At 46.1% G+C, this 13230-nt stretch overlaps 1 protein-coding gene across 2 annotated transcripts in view; it reads right to left on the minus strand.

Annotated features, from left to right (window-relative positions):
- Positions 1 to 13230, minus strand: part of appa (amyloid beta (A4) precursor protein a) — a 32262-nt gene that overhangs the window by 5653 nt on the left and 13379 nt on the right. The window contains exons 2-13 of one of the 2 annotated variants that reach the window (XM_061066890.1): positions 11362 to 11529; positions 8642 to 8771; positions 8321 to 8433; positions 8028 to 8218; positions 7369 to 7688; positions 6719 to 6886; positions 3267 to 3400; positions 2275 to 2349; positions 2012 to 2161; positions 1609 to 1737; positions 1251 to 1350; positions 86 to 298 (exon numbers count right to left, since the gene is read on the minus strand). In XM_061066890.1, the coding sequence (XP_060922873.1) occupies positions 86 to 298; positions 1251 to 1350; positions 1609 to 1737; positions 2012 to 2161; positions 2275 to 2349; positions 3267 to 3400; positions 6719 to 6886; positions 7369 to 7688; positions 8028 to 8218; positions 8321 to 8433; positions 8642 to 8771; positions 11362 to 11529 (1891 nt within the window). Of the gene's footprint in view, positions 1 to 85; positions 299 to 1250; positions 1351 to 1608; positions 1738 to 2011; positions 2171 to 2274; positions 2350 to 3266; positions 3401 to 6718; positions 6887 to 7368; positions 7689 to 8027; positions 8219 to 8320; positions 8434 to 8641; positions 8772 to 11361; positions 11530 to 13230 lie in introns of both variants that reach the window. The other variant, XM_061066889.1, reaches the window with a different exon arrangement.

Consider the following 13230-nt stretch of genomic DNA (forward strand, 5'->3'; position numbering starts at 1 on the left):
GTAGCATTTCAATCAACCTTGAAGCCACCAAACTGTAGCTGCTGCTCCGTGATGATCTTATTCATGTTTGAGGGTCAGTACGCACCATGGTTCTCGGTGTTGGGCTGGTTGAAGCTCTCAGGGTGAACGAAGCCGACGCCTCCCAGGCCCAGAGTGTCTTCCTGGGGCAGGAAGTCCGTCTGGCCGTCTCCCAGCTCCTGGTCGGGCATCAGGGCGTCGTTGCCGTAGCTCACCCTCACGTCGGTCTGCAGGTTGGCCAGCTGCTGGGCCATCTCCGCCTGCTCCCTCTGCAGGAGCTCTGGATGGACGGACATGAGGAATGCGTGAATTTCACAGTGGCTTCAAACATAGGTGATCTGAAGGCAGCGCTACCATGCATGGATGGCAACAGCAGGAATAGAGACAGCATTGTGCAAAAAACACACTTCTACATATTTATTTACTATCATTTTGTATTTCAGGAACCTCCTTGTACAAACAAATCTAAGTCTGCAACCTGTAACAGAAAGGGATGTTTCAGGATGTCCATTTCATTTTTACTCAGCTCCCCGAACCTCAAATCACTCGCAATTTCTTTCATCGTAAAATATTCAGTATGATGAAAATATTGCTTGTGATAAGAAATATTCGGTAATAATAACAAAGAACGGCCAGTGTGTATATTTCTGCTGAAAGAAAATCAAATTCTCCGCACTGACCCGTGAAAATAAAGCCTCCACGGAATGTTAAGTCCAATCTCTTTATTAGACTTGGTGCCTAGTAATGCCTGAACGGTGCCTTTTTTTTTCCCAGAGTATGTTTGCTCCTGTGGTTGTGTGTGTGTTTTGCCGGGCAGCACAGACTGTGACAGTCTCCAAGACAGAAACACAGATGGCTGCGTGACGCACGCAACTCCAATAAACCCAAAACACCCACAGAAACCTAGCAAATGCAGGGACGTTTGAGGGAGGACGGAAGGGGGGGGGGGGCGAGGGGATTTATCTTCCCGGCAGAACAGTTTCATTTGACTCTGAACAGAGGGATTAGGGCAAATGGCTCCAATGCCCTTATCTACAAATAAAATGTATTTTTCCGGGGCTGGAATTTGGAGGATTCGCTCCGTCACACGTAGCACAAACAGGACAGAGTGTCTCTCGAGAGTGCTCTTGACTTCCATCTGTCTTTATACTCGTCTGGATATTGTGTTGATTATTTCTTTAATCGAAGGAAAAGCCTCAGTGTGTCTTTAAGAGTCGAAATGGCCAACTCACCGACTTGGTCCTGGATGTCGTCGGCCACGCCGGGCACCTTGTAGAGAAGTCCCAGAGACTGGTTCATACGCTCCTCGATGACACGCAGGTGGGTCAGCACCTATACACACACAGAAAGAATGTGGTTGTTTGCGTTGTGGTTATAACTTAAAAGCAGAATCATATTTGACTGATCTTTTACTAAATGGGTGATAAATGGAATGAATTCATGAAGCCCCCTTCTCTCCATTCACACACATTCATACAGAGCTGCTACGCACTGTGCTTTTTTAATCTCACACAGCAAACACGCGTCTGGGGATCGAACCGCCGGCGCCTCTCTCCTCCTTCTGAAATGAGGTCAACACGGTGAACTTACCTGGGGCCTTATCTGCGCTGCCTTCTTGGGATCCACCATGCGGACGTGTTCAAAGTGTTTGAGGGTGTGCTGCCGGTCCTTCTGCTCGGCACGCACGTACTTCTTCAACAGGCTGAAGACGTGACGAGGCTGCAGGTGGAGAGAGGAGAGAACGTGACAGTGATGGATATAAACGTGGTCTGGATCAGAAAGCAACGAGCTGAAGCTGTAATTTGTTACGAGGACACAAATCCCACAGTTGTTCATCTGTCAGATACGTCGTTTTTCTCCTATTTGACAGCCGACATTTACCAACTGCTTGACAACACATGTCCTGGGTTTGATGGCTGGCGCTTTGAGGAAGCCACATTTTTTTACCAATCCAACACATTTGTCTAATTCTACTAAACATAAGCTCCTGTACCCTGGGTGGGTCCTGCTGCAGGGCGGTCAGGTAGCTCTCCAGAGCCAGGCGGCGGCGGTCGTTGAGCAGAGCCTCCACCCGGGCCATGTGGGTCTCCACCAGCTGCTGGCGCTCGCTGGCCGCCTCCTGCTCCAGGCCCTCCACCTTCTCCTGGAAACGCTGCATGATTACACACACACACACACAACATGGAGCGGTGAAATGGGCCCGGAGAAAGAACTCTCGGGTGATTTGCTCTAATGTCCGGTTCGTGCTGGTCCTACCTGGATGACGGCCTTCTTGTCGGCACGTGGGAGATTCTTGGCCTCCCTCTCGGCCTCTTCCCACTCTCTCATCACCTCGGGACAAGAAAAGGAAGGAAACATTAATTACCCACGTCAATCAACCTTTTCTTTTTCGCATGCTCTGTCACAGGCTGTTTTTACACTTGAGCGAAACCTCTCGTTACTCTTTGTGCCACTGATCGGATCTGTTACGGCTGTCTGAAGCCATTTGGACGAGAGGCCCATGCAACATTTTTTTTGCTAAATATCTAAATGAGGCTGGACAGGGGCTAAATGGAAGAGAACAAGATGTTTTACACGGCTTTCAATTCAGATTCTACATCCTGATACGAGGAACTTGTTTGGAATTATACTCCGGTTTAAAGTGAAGTATTTCAAAGCGTTTAAAGTCTAAGATCAACAGTTTCAGTTCCCCTTTAATTTTCCTGTACATCCTTCCTCAGTTCCATCCTCTCTGACTCACTTGGGGATTTTTCTTCGTTCAGCTCGGGCCTCTTCAGACATGACCTAGCAGTATCCGTGAGGGCGAAGTCAAGTGTGTGAAATCAGGACGCTGCGTCTGGAACTCCCCGAGCAAAACAAAGAGACCGAAACCAAAGTGGCACACAGACTCTGGAACCAAAAAATAAGGGGTTGCTCTGAGGGCCGTGAAAGGATGTTAGCGTTCTGAGTCTGGAGCTTTGAAATGTGCGATGTTGCCGAGGACCATCTGGCTCTCTGCCGGAGAGCGAGCAGCTTGATTAAAGAATACAATTAAAGTCGAAATGGCTCAGTCGGCTTACCCGGGAGGGATTAACAAACGCACCTATTCGATTTTTACTCGCCACACCTCTTTCCTCTTCCTATTCTATTCATAAAAAAAATTGTGTCCTCTGCCTGCGACAAAAAAAATCCTGCTTTCTGTTCTTCTGATCAGTTTTTAAGTATTAACCATGAATAAAAAATCCTTCCTCTCCCTTCACCGTCAGTACCTGGGACATTCTCTCGCGGTGCTTGGCCTCCAGGCTCTCCTTGGCCTTCTGGAAGTGGGCGTGTTCATTTTCGTCTGTGGGTGTCTCCAGGTAGTGGTCCACGGCGTCGGGGGAGCTGGGCGTGGCGGTCGGTACTGCAGGGAATGATCGAGAGAGAGAGAAAGAGAGAGAGGAGACAGAGAGGTGAAAAGCCTTTCACTGATGCATCTTCTCTTTTTTAGTTGGTCGGTCGGGGACACACACACACACAGAGATCACAAGAGGCCGAATTTGGGTTAAAAGGGTTAGTGTTGGACCAAAAGGAGAGAAAAGACAATCAGATAGCGGCTGTAGCTGGAAGCCAGCACCTTCCAAGAGCAAACAAGCGAACGCCTCATCTGACCCGGGGTCCTTTGTAGAAAAGAGACAAAAACCTGTCTCTCACTTATATAACTTCATTCAAAGTGTGATGATCGCTCTCCTGCCAAAAAACACGGAGGCTGTGGGCTCGGGAGAACAGACCGAGTTGCGGTCAACTCGCCAGCGAACTGTATCATCTTATTATATTGCGTGAAACGTAGTTTTAATCAGCGGAAAGTTGATTATCTTCCATGAGTGTGCTGTTAGAAGTGTTTGCGCGCGTGTGCATATGCGTGAAGGTCGCACGTCATGTGGATATGGTTGTGTCTGATGAGAGAGCACAAGGACAGATGTTTTCACTCGGACCCGAGTGTTGTGTCACTCTCTGTTCCTAAAAAACATTTTTGTTTTTAAAACAACAGTTTCCTCTCTTATTCTGATCGTATCACGACAACGGTTTTATTCGCCCAGGATTAGAGATCCGAGTCGGATTTCTGCCGTCAGCTCAGCATCACGGAGGTCAGTTTGTGGTGCTGGAAAGTTAAATGGGAAAAACTCAAAAGCAACATGTATTGTCAAAGTCTCCTAATCCCCAGAGCACGCAGTTCTTATCCAGAGCGACAAGGACATTGATGAAATTTGTGTTTAACCCGATAGAAGTCGTGGGCTGGCTAAATCGTTTTTGAACGATTTGGATTTTGTCTTTTATTTACCACAATAAGAGATGTTTACCATCCCAATGATTGGTACCTTTTTAAAGCACAGCATTGTCTATATGAGCAGACATTTAATGTTTCACTTTCACATAGTATTTCAACATATTAGACTCAAAAACCCACAGACTCCAAAGGGTTGAGAGGAGGCAAAAATCTGGATCTGTTACATAATCCGAGAATAAAATATTATTTGGTAAACCCTTCAAGTGTCAATCCACTTATTCCACTTTCTTCTTTCGTCAATGCTGTGAGGCGTTCCCACTGCACTCTATAGTTTTCACAAATCAAAGCACTGTGACATAGTTTTTCTTGGTCCCTATTTGCCGCCTCTTCCTGCTGCACCATTTTATATGGACGCCTTCCAAAAATCAATCTGTGAAGCAAATTATTTAGCATCCGTGGTGTGTAAATGTAAATTAATTTTTAAAAAACATGCCACGATAGATTATAATAGATGCAGAGTCAAAAACATTCAAATGATCAATCCCGGGCACTGACCTCCTGATTTAGGGTCCAACTTTGACTCTCACAAACACACTGACAATGACATGTTTATTTTGAATAAATTACGTCATGTTTTCCTCCACTATCTGGCGACGCCTACAAATTACGATAATTGCAAGCCCCGTGGGGATTAGGACCCTCAGGTTGAGAATCACTGAGGAGGGGAATAGTGAGAGTGAGAGAGATTTGGGGGAAAGACAAATCTGTCATTAACTGGACAAAGACTGAATTATTATAATGTTGGAGCAAACACAGAGAACAAAGACTGAAAAGTGCCTTTTTCTGCTGTGTAAAAATGACATGGATTACTATTATCATGTGATTATCTGTCATATGAATAAATTCCATTTTACTCTAAGACTTACTGGGATTGAATGTTAATTGACACAACATATGTGTGTGTGTGTGTGTTGGCGTGGGTTAGACACTGCAGCAGTTTCTCATTTCCACTATGCTATGAAGGGCAGAATTCCCTTATCACAAACACACATGCATATTAATACACACACACACACACAAACACACACAGAGGATAGAATTGGATCCAAATATAGGGACTCCATATAGCGTGACTCCATTTTGCTGCAGGGCAGATCGCACACTTTGTGAATGAGACTCACACATTCACACCGAGGGAAATCAGCAGCAGTGAACACTGAAACCGTCTCCTGCTCCCCGCCATCACATACAGCCCCCATCTGCACACAAGCTAACACGCACACAGACACACACACACTTTTCAAATCCAATCAGTTCCATTTGTGACCGAATGATCGGAGAAGTCTCTGTTATTAAGAAATTCCAAACACAATGACAACGTGAGAAAAATCCTCCAGCAGTCGTCCCCATTTTCCCGCTAATCAATCATCAGGATGCGATGTCGGAGGCAGGTATTCGCTGGGAGCCGGTAATGATGTATTGATGAGTTCTTCCTTTACCGCTGCCTGAGAAATGTCTCACATTTTCAAAATTGCAGGAGGCTAATGTGACACCCGATTTAAGTCAATTGAACGCGTTTCCTCGGTGATAAGGACGGAATCATGTAAGCGAGCCCGCCACGTGTGAGGAATGCAAAGGATAATGTGCCGTGCGGTGAGGATTATTGCAAAGAATAATTCCTGCTCGGACGGTTTTACGGCTCATTTTCATGCTAAAGTGTGAAGCGATGCCTGTGAAACGGCTGTAATCGCGGAGATGATCATAGTTATTATACATGCTCTATAGGGAAACAACTGTGTCACCATGGTAATGTAAAAGAATCCACTGTGCCAGTCGGCCACTGAAGCAAATTGCCCATGAAAATGACCCTATGTATCTAAGCACTATTACTGGAACATGCTGTTTGGCAGTGGTTCACTACTTCCTTTCGTTCAGCAATCTCTTAATCTATTTTATTAATGTACGTGCTCGTGCCCTGAGGGGTTGTGAGATTATTAATAGAAGAGGAAAGGAAAAAACTCCAAGTTCTTATTTACCAATCTGCTTTCAGTTTTGCTTTTGCTGTGATATTGGATCACTATTTATAAATGTATTTAAATCACCAATCACAACAGAGCTGGGTGTAGAAGCAAAGGCTACAGTGAGTGCACAGGGGATCAGGACGGTGGCGTCAAGAACCTGCAAAGGATTGTGGGAAAGGTAAGGTCTATTTTTAGAGCAAACAGCTTTATTTGCTGGATGAACCACACACACACACAGACACACACACACACACGGCGAGGAATAAGTAAACGTTAGCTAGGAAAGGAGTCGACAGGAGAAGCACACCAGGCGAGAACGATCTGCTGTTAATATCAAGCGGACAGCGAGGAAGAACGAGGGTTAGGGGCGAGCTAGAGAGGGAAGCGGCTGCTGAGAGCGGCGAGCTGCCGGTCGGGTGTGAGCAGGACTTACTGACGCTGCTGCAGACAGACAGGCAGTACTCCTCTGAGTCAAAGTTATTCCTGTTGCCTCCGCAGCCGCCGTAGATAAACTGAGCACAGCGGCCGTCCTGTCGGTCAAAGTACCAGCGTGGCAGCATGGCCCGGCATGGCCCGGTCTCTGCGTTGGCCCAGCACACATCTTGGACGACACACACACACACACACACACACACACGCTTAATCTCATGTTCCTATGTAAAGATCTTGTGTTCACCTATAAAAAAAGGACATGTTACAGATATGAAATGCATGACGCTACAACAGGATGTGTGAAGGAAGCCAGAACCGATTGTAAGAGCAATTTAACACTGAAATGAAAAAACAAAGCTGGTACAACCAATTCTGATTCTAATGGAACGTAGCTAATGAGCGCTGTGAAATGACAAATGAGCACAATAAGAAATATGACAGCAGGAAATTAATTGGTGAGGAGGGCGAGGTTCGGCTGTGTTTAGCAAAGCATGAACAAAATGGGGAAAACACATTTTTACATGTCGCCGCTTGTTCCAGATTAATCTGAACACAAAGAAACACGTTATCTGTTCATCATGTTCACAAACCCTGTTGACGAAATTTAAAACAGGAGGTGTGAAGTACAACGAAACAAGGCAAGTTCCTCACCCCGGACAACTTCCTCCACAGACTCGGTGGTGGTGGTGGTGGTGGTTGTCATGGCAACGTTGGTGGTGGGCTCGTCGGCATCTTCGTTGTCGTCGAGCGCGTCGATGAAGCCGTCGTCGCCGTCCTCCTCTTCGTCCTCCTCCTCCTCCACGGCCTCCTCATCCTCCTCCCCGTCTCCGTCCTGGTCATTGTCCAGAAGGTCCTCCTCCTCCTCTTCCTCCTCGTCTTCCTCAGTCACCTCCTCTTCCTTGTCCTCCTCTACCGCCACAGATGGCCTGGCTTCCTCTTGCTGCTCCACTGGCTCTGGCTCCCGCACCATACTGTGAGGGGAGGAGGGAGGGGTAGAAAAAGGGAGAGAAGGAGAGGGGGAGAAGGTGAGACATATGGAGCCAATGAGCACGATTATGGGAAGGAGTGGTGTCAGAGAAAGAGGGATGAGGAAGACAAAGAGAATAAATGAGGAGGAGATGAGGACAGAGACTCTAAATTATAACCATGGCGCTCAAGGACAGAAATTTCATCTTCATGTCAGCGTTGATAATGAAAGTGGTAGAATCTATGATCATCTGAGCACTGATGTATTACTCTGCTGCTCCTTTGCCCTCATTTATCTGTGTGTGTGTGTGTGTGTGTGTGCGGATGTGTGAGTGTGTATATACCTGTTGTCAGAGTAGTCGGTCTCCGCACCGCCCCACCAGACATCAGAATCATCAGCGTCCTGCTCGGCGCTATCAGCCTCCCGCTCCGCCTCAGCGGGACAGCACACGAACTCTACTCCTCGGAAACGGTCGATGCCACAGGGCAACAGCATCCCGTAGTCATGGAGATTCATGGTGCGGTCTCCACAGGACTACAGAAAGCAAGACAAAGTGAGAAATAGACTCTAGATTAGTCAATATTCATCTTAACTACGTGTGAAGTCGAGTGTGTGTGTGTGTGTGGATGTGCTCACCTCCTTGGCGACAGTGTGCCAGTGCAGGTGGCTCTCGCACTGGTCCATGCGCTCCTGGTGCAGGAACTTGCACTTGTCCGGGACGAGCAGGGCGTCGCTCACGAATTCTCCCACTGCAGCAGCAGCAACAAAAACAACATCATCCATTTTTAGAAAGTGTGCACAGCCCAGACACATCTCAACCAACACCAAAAAAAGACTCAAAGTGAGCATAGCTGACTCTCCTGACTCCTTGGTTGCTATGGTAACACCACTTTCTAGAAATGGTTTCCAGGAAAAGCGCTCAAAAGTGTGAGTCAGTGAAATATATAACGGACTCACCCAGGCATCGGTAGGGCACGACGATGTGCATGTGGCTGCGACACTGCTTGCGTCCCTTCTTGCACCAGTTCTGGATGCTGATTGGCTGGTTGGCCTCCACCACATTGGTGATCTGGAGCTCTGGGTACACCTACAACGACAGGAATATACATTATATAATATAAAATGAGAGAATACAGGGTTATCCTCTTCATCTATCATCCAAACCTTTTTAGCACCTACTCTACAGTGGGAACCAGAGATGCAATGAGCGTGGATTCGCCCTCTCGGTGTCCTACACACACTTTCAAACGTGCATGACCCATTTATCCTCCTACACTGCTCATTTATTTTGTATTTTTACCCATACATCGCTCTTGTTGCGGTTGTTTCGCTCTCAGAACCTCCTCTGCAACATTTTTGTTTCAAAACTAATCAACTCTGCTACGGATACCCTTGCCGTCCAACAATACTCCAGAGTTTTACAGCTGCTAAAAGAGAGAAGTTTTATTTTTATCTTCTTGGATCTATGTTGTCTTGATTTGGCCTTTGCTGAATCGTCTTTGGCTCTTATCGCATGACCTCCCGTGTAGAACGCAACATGGATAATCAATTACAAACGTTTCTGACTCTGTTCTCTTTGCAAACAGCTCTTGTGCAATGTGCAAGAAATGTTCATTCCTTCATTTTACACTGATACATCCCCCTCACCATCGCAGATCCTTATTCGTAGCCTTGCAGCTCTTTCTTCAGGCCACCTTTGCTCTTGCTTTCTACAGAGACTGATTATTAATTTGATGAAACATTCCGCGGCCCTTGTTCTACTAAATGTTCTTCTCTTCACATTACCGCAGTGCTAGTCGATGCCATCTCTGCTTGGTAGACTCTGTGTTTACCTCTGTGTTCTCCTCAGCCATGCATGACATCTGCCTCAGCACAATATTCAACGTGTCCCTGTGCCGACTCCTCTCATCCTTCTCTACCACACCTCCTCTCTCCCTTCATGCACAAAAAATAACTCCATCAAATTCTTGGCTCCTTTTTTATTCTCGCATTTGTCAAGCCGTGTTCCTCTGCTCGGCTTTGAGGGGGAAACGTTTCATGTCGTCTATTTTTCAAAGTTCAACTTCTGGGACCCGAGACAGATTGTTCCAAATAATTTATTTGTCTTTGCAGGGTTTGTTATTTCTGGTAACACAGGGAGGATGAGCTCCTTTGAGCTTGTCTTGAATGCTTTTCAGAGAAACTCATAAACTCATAATGCATCACTTCCTATTATCGGACAACTCCCTTTTAACACTCCTGTCTTACACAGTGCGGTGATCGTCTACACTGCTACCAAATGAAATGCTGCAGTAAATGAAAATAAAATCACTCAGCACAACAGCTAATCCATCGAACAGAGGCGTTCACTGTGTGGTGGTTGACCTGGTTAGCTTTCACCTAATAACAAACTAACCAGAGCTTCGAACATCAGGTCATGTGGGCATAAGCAGCTTGTTTACTGAGCAGAGTTCTGGCAATGTGTCATTCGGCCGAAGTGGGGGAGTTTGGCAAATAAAAAAAACAAATCTGTTTGCACATTTTGGCTCCCCGGCGGCACCAGCACAGAAGACCAGTGTTTCCTCCCAATATTGTTTCGGTCTCTGGCAGTATGCAGTTTGATTTCACATGCAACACAGACTGAGTGACAGGTATACTGACTAGAGAGGGAAATACAAGTTCCCTCCATGTGAGAGAACTGCATAGAATGCTGAGACCTGCAGGAACGCAGGATGAGGACTCACTGTCTACGTGGGTGGTAAAAACTATATGGACAAGCGAGCATGAGGCAAATGGCGCTGCAGACAGAACAGGGCAAAACAATCACAGAGAGATATCTCGTGTTGATCCGATAAACGAGCCGATGCGTGACTAAAATCCATGAGCTGATTCCAATCATGAGTTTTGTGATCCGTTGTGTCTCTACTGCCTCGAATACTTTGTGTTTCGCTGTATCATCTTGCAGCTGGTTCAGATAATAATAAGTTAGAAATAATCTCTGTACTATCTTGTGTGGAACCACACACGTTTAAAGATTATTCTCACTTGCACAAACACTGCAAAATAAAACTGTAAATCCCCTGGAAAGGAAAACTCTCCTCTCCATAAAGACGCTCCACTGCTACCTGCTCAATCACTGTTATTTTCTCAGAGAGTGTCAGTTTAATGGCTTAAGTGTTAATCATCCGACCCAAAACTCCAACTTAAATGGCACGACTGTAAACATTTATCATCCAGGATTATTTCTCGCTCAAAACTACATAAACACGGGGTAATTACTGTTTAAGAAATCCATATATCAACAGGCACGCAGCTCAATGAGAGCCATTTTCAAGCTGTGAAGCCGTAACAAATTAGGATGATTGATGAGAAGGATTGGTCTGGGGGAGGAAACGACACCTCTTACTCCCGCTGCAAACCCAAGACCAAACATTTCACCTTCACGATATCATCATTCCAAAAACAACCCCTGACATTCAATATCTATGTTCCCCACCTTCACTACGCCACATCCAGCTGCTGCATGTTACATTACAGACACTTAAGATTCATATCAGCTTTAAAACGGTGTAATATCGGCGTTAATTGATTCAGGGGGGGAAATAAACAGTTTTACATAAGGAACAGAAGGTAAGCAGCTTCTGTTGCATCTCCCAGCATCTCACACAAACACACAAACACACACACACACAGCTTACCTCCTGGCAGTACTGCAGGATGCCCTCCTTGGTTCCGATGCAGCTCTTGGTGCCTGAGGGGTCCGGCTCCCACTTGCCACTCTGCACGTTGATGTGCATGTTGAGTTTACCGCAAAACATGGCCACCTGGGGCTCTGCCAACAGACCCATGGAAACATCTGTAGGCACCTAGGGGTGGGTGGGTGGGGGGGAGACGGATGAAAAAAAAGGGAGAGAGAGAGAGATTTAATGAGAATTACCACTCATGTTAAACTTCTTTAGCACTTGAAAAAAACGTAAGACGGATGCAATTAAATTTTATTGCTCGGATAAAGGGGGGAGAGGAGAGGAGATTAGCATGTTAGATGAAAAGTAAGATGAGGTGAGCGAGAGAGAGTGAGAGATAGAACGGATAGAGGAGGAGGAAAGCCACAGACGAGGATCTGGGTTGGATTTCTGTGTTCTTAAAAAACTCTTAGTCATGGCACGGCGAGCATCGTACTAAACGCCTCTTTGCGACTGTGTGTTCGAGCAAAACGATCCCGCCGGAAAAATGCTGGAGAACGGAACAAAAGGATGGACACGAAAAATCAATAATGTCAGAGGAATAAATTGCCTCAAACGACCGGCCTGAAGCAATCCACCCGCTGCTTTCTGTGATGAACACACACACACACACACACACATCCAATCCTCTGCTCTGCTGCTTATATGGGAACAGCGGGTGTACATCTCTGTGCCCATGCCCAAGTTTTTCCAGGACAGTATAGTGTTTATATAACCCTCTGTTGGTTTGTTTTTGGTTTGTTTCTCTCCATTAGCGCAGCACATCCTGCGCATAAGAGCAGGTTGGCTGCAGGCAAAGGGAGTGTGCACGAGCAAATGTGTGTGTGTGTGTGTGTGAGTCCCCCTTTGGCATGAATGTATTAATTTTTGTGTTAATTTATGCTCCTGTGCGTTGGTCTGTGTGTGTATCTGCATGAATTCGGAGGTTTTTGTGCCGAACTTCCCCCAGGAGAAGAGGTGCAGACAAACCAGTGAATGTCTGCATTGTACTGGCAAATGAGCTCGAACAAAATGGGAGGGAATACGGAGAGGGGGAGAGAAAAAAAAGAGAAGGAGACAGAGGGAGGGAGGAGAGGGAGTGTTGCCATTGTGTGCTGCCTAATCGTGTTAATGGTTTTCAAGGCCCTGGCAGGCGAACAAATGCTGTTTTGTGAGATGGATAGCATATTCCTTCCTCCAGACTTGATTTTTCTTCAAGCAGCTGGGGGCATAAAGTCCTCGTCCAACAAACGAGAGAAGCTGATGGGGCGATCAATTCGGATTAAATTTGAAGCTGAAAACCAAAATGTTTGGGTCGATTTTACAGCCATGTATCTAGTGCATCGGCGGGAAGATGGACTTTATCAGCTTGCATTATATTCCATTTACCAACAGTGACATTTGGCAGACGAATGAGTCGGTCCTTGCTGCCGCTGTTTCCATCTACACTTGACTGCACTCACAGAAACTGGCTAAGCAGAGGAGAAAAGCTTTGCTGGGCTACACAAGCATGAGGTGAATGCAATATCACCTACACGTGTACAATGTGATGCCATCCAATGCTATTGTGCAACAGAAAATTAACATTTGTGAGGCCTGTAATGATCCGTTGGAGGCTGTGAAAGGGACGCATAATAATTCAGATGTGATAATTTTGTTGAGTGGTGCAGTTTTATTGCTTTGCATTATATTTTAGGGTGCGGATAAGATTTTAAAAAGCCCCCAGAGGTTAACGGATAAGTGTTGTTGCAATTAATCAGATCCACAAACACTTAAAAACAAAGATGTCGACTTGGAAAAAAGAGCTTTTGGCGTTGAGGTCCAAATCTGTGTGCAGTAAACAAA

This window comes from Limanda limanda, chromosome 23 (genome assembly GCF_963576545.1).
Source record: "Limanda limanda chromosome 23, fLimLim1.1, whole genome shotgun sequence".
Lineage (NCBI taxonomy): Eukaryota > Metazoa > Chordata > Actinopteri > Pleuronectiformes > Pleuronectidae > Limanda > Limanda limanda.